This window comes from Chaetodon trifascialis, chromosome 8 (genome assembly GCF_039877785.1).
Source record: "Chaetodon trifascialis isolate fChaTrf1 chromosome 8, fChaTrf1.hap1, whole genome shotgun sequence".
In the NCBI taxonomy this organism is placed as follows: Eukaryota; Metazoa; Chordata; class Actinopteri; order Chaetodontiformes; family Chaetodontidae; genus Chaetodon; species Chaetodon trifascialis.
The window spans coordinates 2506686-2526801 of NC_092063.1; the positions used below are offsets into that span (position 1 = coordinate 2506686).

General features: G+C 43.3%; 1 protein-coding gene across 1 annotated transcript in view; it reads left to right on the forward strand.

Moving 5' to 3' along the window:
- The window catches only part of oprl1 (opiate receptor-like 1), a 77084-nt gene that overhangs the window by 34989 nt on the left and 21979 nt on the right, over nt 1–20116 (forward strand). Inside the window, exon 3 of the mRNA XM_070969415.1 lies at nt 19551–19638. Within this exon, the coding sequence (XP_070825516.1) occupies nt 19551–19638 (88 nt within the window). The remainder of the gene's footprint in view (nt 1–19550; nt 19639–20116) is intronic.

Genomic DNA, 20116 nt, shown 5'->3' on the forward strand with positions numbered 1-20116 from the left:
CTCAATGAGGGCACCTGGCACTTTACCTGCTGCTGGCTGACAGAGGCCTCGGCTGTAATGTCCACAGGAGTTGAAAGGTTTCGTGATAATGCGCACTGTTTGCCAGGAGACAGCAGTCAGCAATCACAAGGCCGGTGCTGTAATGCTCTTGGCAGAGCTTTGAGCGAGGCTGGCCGGCTAGCAGTGAAAAGGCTGTCAAATGTGGAGACGCCGGCCGAGCGAACACGCTCAGCGTTTCCACGCCCCGCACCGGGATTTATAGAAAAATCGTTCATTATTCACAGCACGCGGACTGCACTGCTGTGCACGAGGGAGGTGTTGCATGACTGTAAGTGTGTGTGTGTGTGTGTGTGTGTGCGCTCCTTCGCACACATGCAGCTGCTGACAGCGGCAGAACTACGACAGAATGGCAGGTGAGGCTCTAATGAACATCTCATCCCAGGGCACGGTCTCCCTCTCTCTGCACCATCCTCAGATCTCAGTTCGTGACTCTCTTTTCAAGATAATGAGGCCGGCGCTGCACCTTCTGTATGCATGACAGGGTGTGCGCATGTGTGTGTTAACCAGAGGGAGTGAAGGTCTTCATGTAGCTGTGTGGAGGTCTAAGAGTATACATGCATACATCCTAAAACTCAAAAGATATTTGCCTTTCAGAGGCAGAAACAACGTCCCAGTGACGTCATAATCCAAAGACCTCAGGAATCAATGGCAGGAAAAGCTGCAGGGGTCATGGACCTCCAGGTGATGATCTGTGGAGCCTTAGAAATCTACAGAATCAGAGGGACTGAAGAGGAAGAAGGGACATAATGGACAAAGAAAGATGAGAAAGGTGGAGGTTTAAAGTGGTCAATGAAAAGAACAAGTACGATCATTACTTGACCTACTTTAGAATTAATTTAATTAAATTGATGTTATATTAGCCTCAGCTGCCCACAGCCTGGACACTGTGTTATTCACATACTGTATTTCTTCTAGTAGTCCTCAAGGCTCCTGAACACTGCCATGGTTTCACGTTTCCCTCTCCATGCACTGTGGATAAAAGCAGCAATTTAATGACCCATTATGCCACAACAATGGACGAGAACTCTTTTATTTGAGCCGGGGATGAATGTAAAGATTGAAAGATGCCGTAGTCCTTTTAACAAATGATTTGAAAACCTCTGGCTAATTTGCTGCTGAATTACTTGGCTGATTGGAGACCAACAATCTTTTCAAAGGCAGGTTCATCCAATCTAGTGTGCATGCACTCGTGTACCTGTTTTCCATCCTTGCCTGAATCCCATGATTCTGTTTAACAGTCACACAGCCACTTATAAGTAATTATAAACATCCGGTGATATAAAAAGGAGCAGGGATCAGCCACAGTATGCCCTACTTTAAATTGAAGGCTGAGGTCGATTAACATTAGCGGATGTCCTTCAAGGTTAGAGCCAATAATGTTTCTACTATTTAAGTGACCTTCAACCAAACCACAACTGCTTGACCCCCCAAAAAAGGCATCATCTCATTCCAGACCAACCTCTCACCACACCGGGGTGTTTGGAAACAGACTTGTGTTGTAAAAGCGCTTCGAGTGGTCGTCAGGCTAGAAAAGCTCTATACAAATACATTTACCATAACGAAGGAAGACGCACATGCAACATCTGGACAGAAAGAACAAACGAGTCTAAAGCAGAAGGCCTTTTCGTTAAACGCTAAGTGAAATCATGCAGATTTCTTTTTCTGTGAAAGCGATCTAGAACAAACAAACTTCTTTGTAACGCAGCTCTTGTCTGTTGTATTTTCATCAACAGGTCTGAAAACATCTTCTCTTGATTGGTTTTTCTGCTGCAGTTGGATGTCCCAGATCTTAGCTAGCTTGTTGAGAGAGTCGATGGGAATTAGGGTCAAACTGAAAAAAGAGCCGAGCTGGTAGAGAAGAGTAAATATGCTTTCTGTGAAGTGTGAAAAGTATAAACTGGGGTATTCACTCGGCAGAGAAGACAACACAGCCGATGAATATTTTATGGACAGAAGTGATGAAGCCTCGTAATCAGACAGAATTGCCAATAGGGATAACATTCCCATTCTTAATCCCGCCTACTAAGCTACGATTGGTCAGCCGTGTCTACAACAGCAGATCTTTCAAGGATGTGGGTGGTTGTTGATGGTTGAACCAGACTATGAAGACAGCTCTGCACCTCGCCATCCAGGAAAGGTTCAGTAAGTTTCCCTGACGGTTTCACTGCCCTCCATCATACAGATGATCTAATGACCATCTATGGAATGAATGAGAAATACTTGATGTGGCAGCAAATGTCTCAAATAACTGAGACGCAATCAAAGCGATGTTCTGTCGAAGTGAAGAGCCCCTGACTGATGTGCACCTCTCTGTTCTCTTCTTAGCTTCTTAACGCCATAGAAATACCTGTAATCCTGTCTAGTCTCATTATAACACTGCACCTCGGCTCTGTACTTCCAAAAATCGGGCAGCTGAGAGGATCTTTTCCTCTGAAACAAGTCGCACAGCCCGACTGTGGAGGACGCATTTATTGATCGCCTTTTTCCTGCCTTACATTGTGAGTGTCTAAATGCATCCTTGATCAAAATAGTGTCATTAAGTGCAGTTATAAATTAGCGGCGGGCCTCATTAGAAAACAGTGAGATATGGCCTGTGCTCGGATAAATCAGGGCTGCTGCTGTAACGCTGATATCATCGCCATAAATTAAGTTTTAAATTATGTTTTCCAGGACGGTTTGTTCCTTTGCACTTGAAAAGGTGTTTTCTCAGCGAGTGTGCAGGATTTGATTTGTATTATTATTATCAGTGGACCCCTCCAGATGAATTATTAAACTGCTGATAGTGTTTTGTGCTCTATCGCCTGTTCCACAGCCTGCTTTGAATATTTCCAGATAAATTACTGGCCATCTAAACCGTGCTCACACTCTGCCTCCGAGAAGCTCTATTTTGAAATGACTCTATTTCTACCCCAGAATAGTTTTGCAGAACTTCAGCTTGAAGGAGAAACGACATGTTTTGACATTAGAGGCTTTTGTTGTGCGTCAGTAAAAAGAACATATGAGGCCTCCAGGACATCCACTGGACTTTAGTTTGCTTTGTTGCTCTAATGGGGCTGTGAAGAGAAACCTTTGCTTTTATGTCTCTTGCACCCAGTTTTTTTTATATATATCACAAAAGTAGTGAAAAACACTTTGACCAGTGCTGCTTTCTGCAGTTTTCTGTCTTTAAGTTTCCTCAGTAGCTCTGCGTCGTCCTCTTGTTGAACCACACAGAAGGTGATTTACTGGCAAACAAAGTTCCCAACAGACAAGGCAGAGTGTTTATGACAGACAAAGAGACAAACGCCTCAAACGAGACAGAGTGAGCCTGACAGAGAAAGATGGGGACGTCACAGCTGGCAGCATTTAAGGTTAACAAGCATGAGAGTGAATCTAATTGTCACCTTCATGTTTGCAGTTTGAGAGGAACAGATGGTCAGTTGATTTGTACTGGTGGAAATATATACCTCCATGAAGGGCTGAACGATGAATCGTTTTCATACTAAATTCTAAGTTTTTTAACGTGTTCACAATGTCTTTTTGGCTTGTGACCCTTTAAAATGAAGTGATGTCTACTTGTGACCTGTGTTATGGCATTATTGTGTCTCATATATCATAAAAGTCACAATGTATGTTGAGAAACGTCTGTGCAGATTTTGATAATTAGTTCAGTCCATTTTAAAGAGCACAAGTACACGGTGATGACGCCTAACGGTTGCAAGGGAAACTTGAAAGGTCTTCAGTCTGTGATCTTTCACGCCAATGAGACTTGAGAGGAAAAAGATCTTACACTGGTGAGTCCAGTCCTGTTATCTTTTGATTTCTCACCTCCTGCTTGGACAGAAAACGTCCCATCTGTCTCCTTACCCCACATCAGAATTTCAGTGCAGCCAGCAGGACCAATCTTCCACGTCTCAGCCGGCGAGGATGAGAGCACGCTCCTCTCTTCACGGCCGTCTTTGCTGAATTAAACTGATAAGATCATAAAAGCTTGCTTTCTGCAGCTGTGGCTCCCTCTCGAGCAATGTTCATTTCTAAACACAAGGCTAGAAGTGATCATCTCAAAATAAAAGCCTCGCTGAAGCGCTTTGATTACACAGAATCATGGGTTTGAGCAGCTGGAGTCTGTGCTCTGGAAGTCGTTTAAGGACTCCAAATGTTGGTGGAGGGGAATTACAGAAGCTCAGCCGTGGAGGATTTTCAGAGATGATATCAGTATCTGAGTGTAAACTGCTTGTGATGAGTGCCTGCTGAGCTCAGAGCCTCTGTGGAGCTGCAGCCAAATGGATCCACTGGAGAATCTCACCAGAAAGAAGCAGTTTGTGTTTTTGTGAGGCTGAAACGTGGCGAGACTTCAGATATTTCCAGACTAAACACGAGATGTGTGAATTTGCTTTAGAGGTGCAAGTAGGCTCATTCCATTACCTTTGGAGACTGTTTCCTACCTCTGTGCTAAGCTAAGTTAGCCACCTGCCTGGTCGCATTCCCAGGGCGTCAACGCTTCGTCACACCCTCCGGCTTCTCGTACAAACGCTAAAGGCCACCTTGTATGCTTGTATGAGATGCAGCAATATTATAAGCTGAGGGAAGGTGATGTAGTACAAAGACCTAAATGTCCTTAGAGGGGTGGAGGTTGGGGCGGAGACCAGGGTTCATGTGAGAGACCAAATCTTTTCCTCAACCTAAGCAAGTAGTTTTGGTACCTGAACTGAACCAAACTGCGACGGTTTCACGTGTTTTTCATGCGTTAGAAAGGTTTTCTGGAAGGAATCAAAGGCTGTGTGCATCCCCGGGATGAGAACATGGTGGGAGCAGATGCACAGGTGTTAGCTGAAAGCACGATAAGGGTAAAGGTACCATTCAGCATCTGTTTGAGACACTGAAGCACACAGACTGAGGGGCTGCATTTAGCAAAAACAAGCCGTAAACACAACATGGAGCTTCTAAAGTTTGACTTGGCAAACTTGTTAGCTTGTTAAGGATCGGGAAAAATGAAACAGCAGAGTCCCCACTAGGTAATCATTCCAGTCAGGTACATAAATCCATCAAGGAGCCCGCTAGAAAGCCCCCTAAATACTTTAGACTGTCAGAGAATGAATGAAGCTGGGCTGGTAGAAACAACGAGGCGCTAATGAGGGGATGAGGTGCAGGTGAGGAAATGGGCAGGGAAAACCAGGTGAGGCAGATGAGATGCATCGCAGGACTGACAGGATCTGAAATGACAGGGGAGTTAACAATATTGCATGAAGGCAGACAAAATGAACACAGAGCAGGGGTGGGGCCAGCAGACAGCAGGCAACGTTAGCATTCATATTCATATCAAAGTCTAATATTCGCTCTCAGTTCGGCCCTGCGTTGACCTCCATCGACTCCTGAGAGGCATGTGTCTCTTTAGCAGCAAGTACGCTCAGCAGAGATCAGAAGACTGAACCACAGCAGCAAGTTGTGCACAGCTGAACTGCAGTCGGCTCATAATTCCCTCCTTTACGAGCAAACCTCTTGAACACATGTTTGTTTTCTTCTCTTTATCCTGTCAATGACATAACACGCATGAATCTGACTGGTGTTGGTGTTGTTTGCTCACAGGGAGTTTTATGAGCAGCGCCTCAAACACTGTAATAATCTGCATATCCGCTGCTTGTTTGCCATATTTCAGTGTATGCACAGTGTGCGCTGTTTGTGAAAATGCATCGCAGTGAGCGCTCAATATCCAGTGACCTTGATTTCCACAAGGCCTCGTTCGCGCTGATGCTTTTGTAACGTTTCAATCAAAAACAGATTGTACCAGTGCCTCAGAATGAAAAGAAAGCGCTTTCTTTTCAGTCTTTGTGAAACGCCTGGCTTATTTCGCTGGAGGACGTCTTTGAAGACACAGCGAGTCTCCTTTCTCCTGCTTTCTGTCACGGCGTTAGCTAACAGCATCAGGGGAAATTACTCTCAACTGCTGTTTTTCAAGAAGTGACTCGAAGAAAAAGTCCCTCCTGCTGGTAGTTTATTAGCTTTACCAGTAGGGATGTCGATGTTTGATGTGCGTTTCTTAAAAACAGAAAATCAGTACGAGGGGGGTGTACGACGTTAAACTGCACAATGGACAATTACAGAAGATTGATTTTGTATTTTCTTTTTTTGGCGTCTTTTGTCAGGCAGTAAAAAGTACATACAAACACGAAACCTGCTGTTTGCTTGAGTTCATTTCCAGGACCAACAGTGTGACGCAATCTCAACCAAACCCCAACAAAGTGCATAAATCTAACCCAACCTGAACAGCTGAGGTAGAAAAGAGAGGGTTACGTTCGTTTGACAGTCATTCAAGGCATCAGATCAGAAAATACTCTCACCTTCAGATTAAAACTGAGTTAAAGATGAAATGATCTGACCTCCGGGCACACTGGTGAGGTGTTGATGATATGCATGAAACAGAACTGGCTCGTGGTTCAGCTTCACTTTTTTGGGAAACCGGCAGCTCTAAACGATGTCATTATTGAGCTTTAGCCGCGCCGTAAGACCATTAGTTTGCTCTCTGCAGGAGCATGAATAAAAGGAGATGCTGGCTCTTTTTCCAAAGCATGACAGCGACAGACCGTCTCCTCTGCTCAAAACAAGACGACGAACACAGCAGTGATGCGAAGAAACGCTCCAAGTGACAAATGGCTGGAGCTTCCTTTAAAGGAAGACTCTTATTCCAGCTGCAGGAGAGCAGGACGGAGGAACACAACGATGTGTGTGACTTATTTCTTTTTAGATTCATGTGCAGTTTACCATGCATCCTCATCAGCAACCCACTCCTGCGGTATTCTGAACCTTGTAGGTGGGAATCATGAAACAGCTCCATGTTCACAGGTCGTGATGGAAGGCGACATGTTTAAAAATAGCAGGGCTTTTGAAAATACGCCGCCTGTGTCGTGTGCTCTTTGCGCGATTCCCTGCATGGTGCTGACACGCAGAAAACATTTGTTCACCAAAGGGAACAAAGCAGCGTCCGCGTTGGTCACCCTGCGGCAGCATCACACGCAGGTTTAAGCGTCTGAATGCGCTGAGCTCGTGTCAAAAACACAATGTTCATTCAAGAATCAAGGAACTAAACTTTAGCTGGATTAACGACAATCATGAAAGTACAAAGGAATATGTTTAGTGCAAGTAATAGAAAAGCAACACTGCTATGATTTGTTATGGTGCCTCAGTGTTTGGTGCTTTCCACGTGGTTTTCCACTGACCTTCGACTGGAACTCCTTTAATCATATCATCTTATTTCACCTTCTTCCTCTCTGAAGCTTTCATGGCACCGAACAGTCTGTTGATCTTGATGTGCTCAGTTCTTAAAACTCCAAACAAAACAATGAGCTGATCGGCAGTAATGATCAGAGCGATCTTCTGATTAATGATTCGGGAGTTTGGGCTCAGGTTTAGGATTTGCTTGCAGTTAGGTCTTTGGCTCACGTAGCTATAAACATAGAAAATGCTGCATAAATACACACACAAATAACAATTAAGGAAAACTTCCCGTTCCTCTTTGCATCCACTTCTTTTGCCTTCAGGTTATTATAATGATAAACTGGGAAAAAAAAGCAGAGGCATGGAAATAATGAATTATTTGTTGATGCACTGAAGGTGAATCCTCGTGGCGTCAGTCGTTCAGGGCGTTTAATGTTTGTGTGAGTGTGTGTGTGTGTGTGTGTGTGTGTGTGTGTGTGTGTGTGTGTGTGTGTGTGTGTGCGCCTCTTGTTTGTTGTGTTGCAGTAATTGCGCTCTCACTGAGGCTTGTGTGTTTGCAGTGTCCACTCATGTGCTCGTCAGCGCTACTCCAGTCTCTTCTCTCCGGATCGAATTCTGATTGGCTTAATAAAGTGGGCTTTTGATTCTGTGTGTAAGTAAGAAGCGTGTGCTGAAGTGTGTGTGTGTGTGTGTGTGTGTGTGTGTGTGCACCAGTCTAAGTCTCCATTACCAGTGCGACCTGTGGGACTGCACTGAGTGGGATGAATGGAGGAGAACTGAGGGCGCTCTGCACTCGCTGAACAGCTTCACCTCATTAGCCATTAAGAGGACGTCTCAGCGGTTCACAGGCAGTTAGACCATTTAGAAGTCGCGCTCATTGGGATAAAAAGTGGAAATTAAATGAATGTCTGCATCTTTAGCTTCATTTTCAGGGGCAGTCGGAGAAATAAAGCTTTATTGTGGGATTTGATTAAATCCTATCGTCTTATTGTTGATTATGAAATCAAGACAATACAGATGACTTACAGGATCAGTTCAGAGTGGCATTTTCAGGTGTCTTTATTACATTATGTGGTGCCACCTGAGCAATAATGCATCTACTTTACAAAGGTAAAAATAATCGAAAGATATTTGTTTTATGTTATAAAACAGCAAAAAGAAAGAAAATCCTTTTAAAAGTTACAACAAGCAGCTGTTGTGGATTCTTGCGTAATAAAGATGATCAATTAATCAATTGCGTTTTTGCCACAGATTAAAACACTGTGACACACAAGCAGTCATTTTCCACTCAAAGGCGCACTGATTGTGTGGTGATGCAGGTACCAGGCAGAGGGGGTCGGTCAATAAAGGGTACGTGGGCGGCGACTGAGTGTTTCAAAGTGTCCCAGAAATGTTTCTCCGTCCCTGAACAGAGCAGATCGAGCCAGACAGGAAGTCAGACACAGAACAGGATAGAGCTTCCAGTTTTCAAAATAAAACACGCTCTGCAGCCTCCAAACGTAACAAACAGAAAACAAAGAAAGCATTTAACTACATATCCTACTTACCAAAGGAAATCAAGAATTTCTTATTTATTACACTAAAAGCAAAGAGATCTTGTCAAACAAAGCAGCTTTGTCACTGTAAGCGTTGAGACCAGGCCTGGCTGGAAACACGCTCAAGAAATGAATCCCACACTTTTTGGGTGCAGCTGTAAACCTTTCAGTCAAAATTTGCCTGAAGCTTGGAGGTCTGGAGAGGCATGAATGACATGTTAAAGGCTTCGCTTCATGTGATTTAGCCTCAGAGGTCAGTGACGGCATGAAGGACCGTCACTGCTTCAGTAAACAGAGATGGCTTTATGCTGTGAATGATTATGTTGGACTTTTTCTCTCTCTTTTTTTTTTTTTTTTTACAGAAAAGAGAGTAACTGATTTCAAGCTCTTGACACAGCAGGTCTTCTGAGTCCTTGTTTGGATTTCCAAAGCTTTTTAAGCCCTCCATGACCCACCTGGATCAGCACTTGTTGTGTAGTGCCAGGAGGGAGTATCTTGGAAAGCCTGAAGCCTCGTCTCTCTGACATCCACCCCTTCAACATCAACCTCCTCTGAAGATGAAAACCCCCCCCCATTTTTCTCAGGTCCTTTGGTTTCAGCTCTTATTTCACTGCTGCTTCTTCTGGCTGAGTCACTGGGGGGATTTTTGGCATCTATTTTTGGGTTTTATGGTTCTTCATTGTCTTTACAATTATGTGCTTGTGATGCTGATTTGAAGGCAAATGAAACAATGTACTGTAGTGCAGCTTTGTTTGTTGTTCTTGATGATATAGAGCCTAATCTGCAGATGGAAGGATAGTGCTTTCCTTCAATGTGGTGGACTTTGTGCAGACTTTTGGAAATTTGGAGAGGGAGATTATGGCCTGACAGTGATGCAAGAGGTCAAAAAGGTTAGCAAACTCGAAAGACTTCTCACACACATCAAGCCTTAAACCTCCTGAAGTGTGAGTCAAGGCGACTTTGATCTGATGGTGGTGGTAAAGAAAATGTCTGAACTCTAGAAATCCTCTTTTTCAGATCTTTTGTCACCATGCACAGCTACTTTAAAGGGTTACTCCATCAGGGACAGGTCACTCGTCATGGAGCGAACCATTCAGCCTTTAAACTGTTGCATATTGTCGTTTGCTTTACAAATTTCCTCTCCAGTTTTCTTTGTTTTCCTCTTGCCTCTCTGTGATCCTGGAGTCATAAATCTCAGGATAAGCAGGTATTTCTTTGTTCAAGTTGAACATTTTTTAAATGTGTGGATGTGTTTTGCCTCGATTTGCATCAGTCAGTCAGTCAGTCAGTCGTTATATTATGTCCACTTGTAAAATTTGCTTCGTCCTCAGTCTTAGCGTATTGTCACCATGACCAAAAGAGGATGTACTGGCACAATTTAAATCAAATCATTCATTTTATGTAATTGCTTAGTAGGAGCACTGAGTGTGACCAAAAGTGTTTGACATTTATTCAAGGCGCTGCCAAAAAGCAAAGGGCAGGTCTGTCGGCATTCATGACTGAATTCCTGAAGTGTTAATTAAGTGTGTTGAGGGGAAACTCTTCAGGGCACACACGCCTTGTTTCAGTTCAGATTTATGTTCTTGGCATTCATGCAAATTAGCACATATTTGATAATCTCTCATTTGCATATTTAAACCTGCAATACAAAAAGTTATTGTCTTAAAGGACCAGTGTGTAGGATTTACAGGGATGTATTGGCAGAAATTAAATATTCATGAGTATATTTCATCAGCATAGAATCACCTGAGAAGAAGAAATGCTCCCACATCTACAGATGGAGCGTTCCTCCTCTGTGGGACTTTTGTGACCATTTAGCTTCTCCTACACGCCTGGAAAGGGCGGGTGAGGAGAGGGATATTCAGGTGGTTGCAGATAATGTTAGTAGTCAATTGGGAAACTTTCACGGTGATATCTGTTTTTACTCTTTTCACCTGTCGTGTCATATTGAACCTGGCTTTATCCAATGTGCAGATTTCAGTTCTGGAAACGCATGAAAGAGTGCATATTCAATTTGATAATTACTCATTGCATGTTTAATCATAACATTTCAGAGAACCTGTCATGCAAAAGATAATTGTCTGCGTGTAGGTAATCATCTGGGGAAGTTTCATGGCGTAGTTTCATTCGACTGTCCCCTTAAGGGAGCATTGTAATCCTCACAATGCATCCCAGAGCTGAATCTATTGTTTGACATCAGCATACACACCTCTATAATCTCTCTTTCTGCACACTTGAATCCCCTTTCGGCCGAGGCAGAAATAATGCACTCATTAGATTGCTTTCAGAGAGCTTGAAGAACAGGGCTGGTGATGCCGCCAGAGGAGAGCTGTGATAATGACACGGTGCCCCCTCAGCAGCTGGCTGCCGCGAGTTTGATTGTGTGACTGTCATCAAGGCAGGCTTTTCTTCAAGAGCTCTTCCCTATGAAGACGAGCAGGGATAATGAAAGGGCTTAGACCACAGCGCCATACAGCTAAATAGGTCTTCATGAGTCTGTGTCATTACAGCACAGAGGGAGGGAGTGGACAAGATAAAAAGAGATGAAGGAGAAAGAAAAGGTTTTAGTGTAAAAGTGATGTTAATCCTGCAGATTTGGCAGAATTGAAGGGTTCTGCTCTGTAATGATGCTTAGCTGGTTTGGGAAGCAGTGTTACCTGGTGCTTCTTAAACTGTTGGACGTATCTTTAAAAGCTTCGAGGCTCCACCTCCAGTGAGCCTGGGCGAAGGTGTCAATAACTTAACCAACCTTCACTTTAGGCAAGACATGGGAACTTGGCTTCAGGCAGAGCTCTGAGAGTAGACGACTTAAAGCATGTCTTTGACCCTGGAAAAATTTGTGCAGTGATAGAGGGGAGAGAAGGCTGATGTGTTTGTCAAATCAAATCAAATTAGTTTGATTTGTCTTTTTTTTTTCTGGTACACAAGCCTTCATGGAAAACATGAAGGGCTAACACCTGAAATTTCAAATGAGCAGACTTCATCTTCTCAAGTGTGGCCAGTTGTTCCTGGGGGTTTTTCAGACTGAAGATAATATCTTTGTGCACACAGGAGACCTCTTTCTGTGACTTCAGCCGCTTCTGGTTTTACTATGAACATCTGTTCTGTTTCCAAGTCTGGTGTTGCTGCACATTGTGGTCGAACACGACCTTCCCGCTGCAGTAATCCTTCTCTGACAAGGAAAAATTGATATGACGTCTCCAGAGGTATTTTTTTCATTGTTTCTTTTCTTCCTCTTGGGCTTTTGTGGACAAACTTTTCTTCACATTTTTGTCCATTCAGTCTTTCTTGCACTTTTCCTCTTGGCCTTGTTTAAGCTAAGCTGAGCACTTAGCTTAGCTTAGCTTCCAGAAATCCAGAAATATGCCTTCCACGCAGACATGAGCGTGGTATCAAACTACAAAAAAATGTATAAGGAGGATGTGAACAAGATGAGCTTCAAGTAGTATCATGTAGACCTGTTCTTTCTTAGTTTTTTGCTTTGTTATTAAGCTATCACTGCGACCATGAATTGGCAGTTACAAGAAAAGTTCACTACTCCAACCCCAAGTGAATCTTGAGGAAGAAGCAGTGCTGCCTTCTGGGTAGAAAACAGGTAGAAATATCCACTTCAGTTCTTTGAGTTAAACAGAAAGTTTAAAATGGATCTTAGGAAACAGTTTCCATCAAAATGGCACGGGTAATTACTTAAATTTCGTACTTTGTAGCAGTTTTACACTTCTACCCAGGTGTTCTGTCCAATTAAATGATCCCTCCCTTTTGAACTTAATTATGGCCTTATGGCCTTTTACACATATTACACACACAGGTGCGTGGGCCACAGTACGAGCTCCCAGAGTCAAGAATATGTGCACGCACACACACATTTTTACCAGCGGGTGACAGCTCATTCAAGCCGACAGAGTGCACACCGGCAGTTTGTGAATAATTCAAAGTGATTATTAATATTTGAAACAGAGCAGCACGACGGATGAAAGAGTCTTTCATCCTCCTTCCTCCTTCCCTCCGTTCGTGGTGAGAAAGAGTCTGTCAGAGATACGCAAGAAAAGAGATGAAGAAAGGAAGAGGAAGAGTGTGATCTGATGGTGCTGGTCCCATGAAGTCAAAAGGGCAGCATCATCTGCAAAGAAATGTCACACGAATCAGTGATTTGTCACATTCTGCTGTTTAGATCAATCAAGTTTAAGATGAAATTTTATTGTAATCCATATTGATGTACACAAATGAAAGAAATGCACTAGACACTTTGGTTAGGACACACCCAGTTAAGTTTGATGAGTAAAACTGAATATAAATAAAGCTTTTTTGTTTACAAGTGAACTCCAAAGGCCCCCTTAAATCCAGTTGTGCTGTTGTTTCACAGATATTCTCAAAACTCGGATCAAGAATTCAGGTCTTCGTGTGTGCAACTAAGCATCCTGACAGTGTTGTAACAGTCCTGAACGTAATTAAATGAAATCACTGGTATGAACTGCAAAATCCGACCTTATAGCCCTCAATTATTCACCCCTCACCAGTGAATTCGGCACATTTCATTATCGGCTACAGATGTGATTTCTGAAAGGTTTGGAGGGGTGATCCATTAATTGCATTTATTAAGATCAAAGTCACATGCAAATAGAGGCGAAAGGTTAAGAGGGGGGAAAGAAGCGCAATAAAAGGGGAAAACAGAGGAAATAACGTACTGAGGCTGTGAGGCAAAAGGAGTTGCAAAAATATAGTTAGAAAGAATTTTATTTGCTAAAGTCATTTACAGCTATAAAAAATATGAATAAGTGATCTGATCTAGCTGCTCAGTGCTAACGTTTGATAAGAAGAAAGATCAGGACTGATGAGGAGAACACAGGTGTGGGTGATTTCTTGGGTTTTTTATAATCATGTCTTCATTGCTGGTTGTTACTGTACTCGAGAGCTGCAGGATGAGAAGATTCACTTCCGTCATGTTGGAAACAGGATTAATGAATTGAGTGTTTTCCTCTTTGGCTCAGTTTGTTTGGCTGAGTGATGTCATCTGTCTCAGGTGGCACCAGAGAAGGACACAATTTGCCTGACAATCAGGTTCCTGGTCTCCTTTGTTGTGGGCTAAACACCGAAATTCATTTAAAAAAAAAAGAAAAGCAGGAAATGAGACAAAACAATATGAATGAGTGTGAGCAGCTGAAACAGGGTTCTCTGCTCATCTACCAGCAATATGCAGCTGAATCAAGTGCTTCTCAGCACGAGAAGTTTGTTTTGGATGTCATATATGGAAAAGCTGCCATCGTAACTTGATGATGAGCCTTACTGCCGTCATTACCAAAAGGTCAGCTGACCATCTTTGGCTGTGAGGCAGGACCAGTACCAGCTTTAATACAGATGCTTCCACCCTACACCTCATCCCTTTTAACTGTGAACTCACATGATCACAGCACTCGCTCACAGAATAGGTTGTTGCTCAACACTCCATTAATCAGAACTGAGGAAAAATGTCATTCTCTCACATGCAGCTTATACATCTGCAAAGGCCTTAAACTTGGACTCTCTGCATCACTGCTGTTGCTGTTCAAAGGCATTACTTCATATCCTGTTTTAATTGACTGTGAATGTTTAAACCATACTGTGATTTCAGCTCTTTATTTCTGCTGTATCTATTTAATTTCACACTTTACTTGAATTTGCTTCTTTTTCATTATTTCCTCAGCAGCATGTTTAACTTTCAGCTGTCATTCATTGATTTTATTGTTTGCTTTTCTGTTTGTTTGCTGTTGTTCTATACCCGACACCATTGTAAATGACGATAACTCATATAAAGGTTGATTAAAACACATTAACTGGCTTTCAATGTCAGCTGTTTCATTTTGCTTTGGAGAAAAAAACCTGAACAGCCGTGCAGTAGAAATTGTGCTTATGCAGCGTAATTTGCTTTGCTATCAAAGCTTTGGAGGGAACTTACTCGCTGCACGGATAACACAGATGACAGCTGACGTTTTTTCAGTGCAGGAAGTGTTTAAGTTCTTGTAGAACAACATGAAGCAGAGACAAGTATCTACATCTGCAGGTATCAGCTACGAAAACATTATTAAGAAGTGACTGACTGAACAGTTTGCAGATAGATTCAGTATTTGTTTTTCATTTCAGTAATGTAAATCTGCAAAGTCCTAGTTATATAAAACAAATAGGAGGTTCTCACAGCTGCAGCTAACAGTCTTTGGAATCAGGGTTGAGATGCAGTGCCGGCGTTCAGTGCAGGAAATGCTTGTGTAATGCAGAGGTTTGCGAAGGTTAAAGTTCACTCTCACCTGGTTTTCGTTGCCTAACCTTTAAGACTGTTTTATTTGTCCGTCGATCGGGCTGAGAGCTGCAGTGTGTTGCTTTTATCTTGGATTGGATTTTGTTCAGAGGACAATGCCGGCCTTCGTATTTATGTGAGGACATTGAAGATGACAGAAGCAGTCAAAAGAAAATTAGAGCGAGAGCTGAGGAATTAGCTGGCAGTAGGGAGGACGCAGAGCGAGAGAGGCATGAAGCAGTAAACCCTCTTTAATGGATGGCTAAATATTTCATGCTTATTTTGGAGATTGTCAAATTCCTTAAGTGCAGACAGACAGTGAATACTAACAGAGTTTAGTCAAAGAGACACGTGTTTTAGCTGCATTTCAGGAATGGAAGTAATCTGCAGTGCGGGGGAGGAAACATGAGGAGCGACTGCTCAGCTGACAGATGTGTTCAGACTGAGCAGAAAGCACTGATCCCACATCAGGTGCACTGTCAAATCCCTGATGACAGGAACTGTGATGGCTATAAAAGACAGATTCACAAGTCGTTTCAGTAACCCTCTGAGAATTTCCTTGTTGAGCTGCAGAAATAGGAACAAAAGAGGCTAAAGAAGACAGTGACTTTGGAAAATACCTTCTTAATCTGACAGATTCACACTCATATCAGCTTCATCTTAACATCAAAGGTAATTTTGTACAGAACAAAGTGGATTTTGACCCCAATCACTGACAATGAAACACTCAGGAAGGAATCGAGAATGGACACCAGAAATGATTACAGCAACCAACAACACTCACTGAATGTACATATACTGCAGACAAGTGAAATAATGTTAAAAGTCATGTATGAAACACAAAAAAGCAAATATTCACGTGTCTGTTTGTGCTGCCTCTCAGTTTTTTTATCTGTGGGTCAAACAAAACAAAAGATGTGGAAAGCAGACCAGCTGAGTGTTATTTTATGTTACGCTAGCTTTAATTATTGCCTAATTACTCACGAATATGTAATTTTCAAGAGAAAAACACAAGATTTAATAGCTTTTATCCTGCCTTCTGTAAGATCATCTCATCTTTCAACACTTTTTAAAGAAAAGGAGGATGAGGCATGAGGCATCAACAGAATCCTCTTCTGTCTCCTGGAGCAAAGATATCGACACGCTACATTGATTAGTTTCTTCCTTTTTCTGCTGTTTTCTTTATTTCATGCACGAATGAGTCATTTGTCATCCTTTGTGTCTGAACACTGTCGCACAGGAAGGTAAATGCGCAAGACACTTTTGTAAGTAAAGCAAACAAGATGTTCCAGTATCATCAAACACTGACGCAACTGCTCGCGTGGTGTTTGGCGTGCAGAGCTGCCTGAATGCTGCCCTCTCTGAAACTGCATTAAAAAGACAAATAGTCACGGTGAACATGCTTCCTACACGTCTGTATCAGGGCACAATATCTCTGCTAGAATAAATCTTCACTTTGCATTTCGCTGCCTGCAGCTTCTCGCTGCTGTGGGCTCGACAGTCTGCCCTTTCTTCTCTTGTCCTCTTTATTTTCCTCCTTCTCTTCGCCGCTGCTGCCAGGAGTCCTGAACTCATAATTATAATGCAATTATAGTTTCAGTGAATGATGGAGAGGCAGAAAGAAAGGAAGGGAGAGACAGAAAATGATGGAGAGCGGGGAAAAGGGCTGAATGTCACCAGGGTGTTTCAATAGAAAGCAAAACAGGGATTATTTTGAGCCAGACAGACAGAAGGTCAGAAAACAAGAGGGACCTGAAGGGACTTACGGACAGAGAGAAGACAAGATGTTTTCTGGAGAAGAGAAAAAGGCAGAGATGGTTTGATAGACTTGGTCCCACATGTAAAGAGGGGAGAAAAGCTGCGCAGTTATAAAATATTCCCTCTGAAGACTCTCAGTGTACAGAGGAGGACAAGAAGCAGAGAGAGAGAAGAAGATAGAGACAGAGACATAGAGGAGGGAATAAAGAAGGAGACGGGGGGAGGAGAGATGGAGGGGTTTGGGCGGAAAGGGAGGAGGAGAGAGGGAAGGTTACAGATGGTTTGGTTTAGTGATGTGAAGGTAGATGGAGAGAGGAGGAGGAGGAAAGAAGCAGAAGAAAGAAGAGAAAAGGGGAATTAGGCATCTGAGGACAGCAACAGTACAAAAATAAAGGTGTATTAAAGGAGAAGTGGGGAGAGGAGAACACAAGTAGGAAGACAAAGAAAGAGACAGAGAGATAGAATGTCTCTTTTTGGGTAACGTATGTAACTTAGCTTTCACAGACCACATGACAGACAGACGGTGTCCTGCAGGCAGGTTTGGTGGTGAGCGAGCTAACAGCTACGAGGCTAAAACCTCAGTGCCTTGTTGCTGCTGTGGAGCTGCTAGCATCAGACAAAGTGTCTGTGCCTTCATGGCGGACATTTGAACCTCTCAGAGCTGAACCTGAAGCTCCGGCAGCTTCTCTGCTTCCTCATGTGAAATCTCTGAAGGGAAATTAAAGCTGTGGTTAATGAGAGGAGGAAACACTGTGGCTGTTCCTGCTCCACAGAAGCGATCCGGCCTACAAACTGCACTTTTCTTCAGTGAAGTTTTGATGTGTTCAAGTCTGAAACTTGATCAGGAAATCTAAAGTTGTTGTTGTTTAAAGTGCATTTGACAGTTGAACATAACATCCTTCAGCAGCTCTTTTACTTTTGTCCTCCCTCTTATGCTGCCCATGTCACAACTCCTAATTACAGCTTGCAGCTGTTGAGTCTTAAATTAAAATTTTGGCACAAAGTGTTATAAAAGTATTGAAATCATCTTCAATTCAGCTTCCTGAGACCTGCAGATGCGCTGAAGATGGAGGAGAGAAATCAGAAAGAGCTGAGGGCGTGAAGACAGATAACAAGTGAGGAGGAGGAAGGATACAAAGAGCTAAAAGTCAGAGGAAGGTAATGAGCGGGATGAAAGGATAAAAGGCTGAAAGACACAGATGTTGAGATGCAAGGGAATAAATGAGTGAGAGACCTGAAAAAGAGAGGGGTGTTGAGTACAGCGAACAACCTAAAATTGGAGATGGGGCATAAAAGGAGGACATTGGGAGAAAAATGAGGCAGAGGAGGAGACGGAGAGAAAGAAGGGGATGTGTTGAGGAGAAAAAGGGATAGTGCGAAAAGAGCTCGAGGCCAAAATGAATGAACGGGGCAGGGGAGGGGGAGAGGGGGGAGGCGGAAATGTTTGACTGCAATGCGTTTTTGTAAAGTTTTATCGAGAGCAGCAGAAGCAGAAAAGCCTTTCGGTCAAAGAGGCAGAAATGTGCAACAGACACGCCCAAAGCAGCCTGAAAAGCCTTCATCACGTGGACGTTCATTGTCTGCAGAGGCTGCATCCCGATTTCCCTTCCCTGTGAAGACCTCAGACTGTCTTCATGCCAAGAGGTCAATAATATACTCAGGGAACTGGACCGTCAGATGAATCCATCCTCCCTCCAGTGTACCGACAGGTAACCGAGGGCTAAAGCTGACAGAAACAAAACCACAGAAACAAGAAGCAACACAAACCACAGGGTCACATGAGGCCAAGACTGCCTCACCTCCAGGGAGAGGATGGATCGAGGCAAAAACCACAACGGCCCAGGAAAGGGGGCAGACAACATCCCTGACCTTTCCTGCAGAAATCAGTCAAAATCTCAGCCCAGCACAGACGGTGTCTTACAGTCTTTATGGCCAAGAAACCTGCAGCAACATCACTGCTCTTCTGCTGCTCCGCTGTTTTCTGAGCCGTGTAGGATTCAAAGGTGCATCACGTGTTATCGCCTGAACACGACTTTGAAGTTTGAGTCCAGATAACCTCATTTAAAAGGTCCCCTGTGGAGGTTTTGACCAGCTGTGGTGCTGTGGAGCGTTTTAATGAGCACGTCCATTTATTTATTTAAAAAAAGAAAGTATTCATAAGAAAAACATAGATAATTGTAAGGTGTTGAGAATATTTGCATCGGTGGAAATGTTCATGTTAAAATTCCTTTGAAGGCCGTTACAGTTTGCATGGAGTGACCACATGAGGCTGCGCTCACTCCAGACTGAGACATGCTGATGTGCACTGCTCGTCTCATCGCCGTTGATTCAGTTCAGGCTTGGTTTGACGCCTCAAAGGTTCCTTTCAGGTCAGACATTAAACTGCCAGGTTTAAGGGTTTGATTCCCACCGTTGCCACTGATGTCAACGATGTCCTCCCTCGTTCTAAGCAGCACTTTTAGCAGCAGCGCCTCACAAAGACACTCTGTGCATGCTAATGGTGCGATGCGCCCGCAGCCACACAGGCTCTGTTTGACATGCAGACTGCAGACTGGATTAAATTTGGAATTGGCTGCAGACACTTGATTAAGGTGTTACGGTGTGTGTGTGTGTGTGTGTGTGTGTGTGTGTGTGTGTGTGTGTGTGTGTGTGTGTGTGTGTGACCTACGCTGAAACGAGCTCGGGTTTTTCTCCTGTGACTGAGCTTTTCTGTTCTCCTGTGCTTCGTCTCTCCTCAGGTACACCAAGATGAAAACAGCCACTAACATTTACATCTTCAACCTGGCTCTGGCTGACTCTCTGTTCCTGGCTACTTTACCTTTCCAGGTAGGACTTTATCAACCACCCACACATGTGCAACAGATTACCAAAGTATTTCAAAGTGCCTCTTTTTTGTCTCTTTAACTTGGTCCAAGTCTGGATTTTTGACTGAACACAATATTCAGCTGAAAACAAGCATCATAGCCCAGCCATGAGCTAAGCTGGAAAAGTGACCCTCTGCTCAACGTACTGTCGCTGGCATTAAGCAAACTAACAGGAGACACTGAGAACTTGCTGTTGTGGTAATGTTACCTGCATTCTCCATTTGGCTCCCTGTTTAACTCCATTTAGCATTATGAAGGAAAGAAAACAGCCGCGTTCTGGCAGCAGCGCCTGCAATCAGTCAAAACAAATTCAGATAATCTGCAGTCATTATAGAATCTGAAGTCTTGAAACTGAAGACACCACGGATCAAGTAAATTTTTTTTTTTCCACATTCAACTGAAGTAGAGCACAGAGGAGGGTGCACAATGTACGTATATCA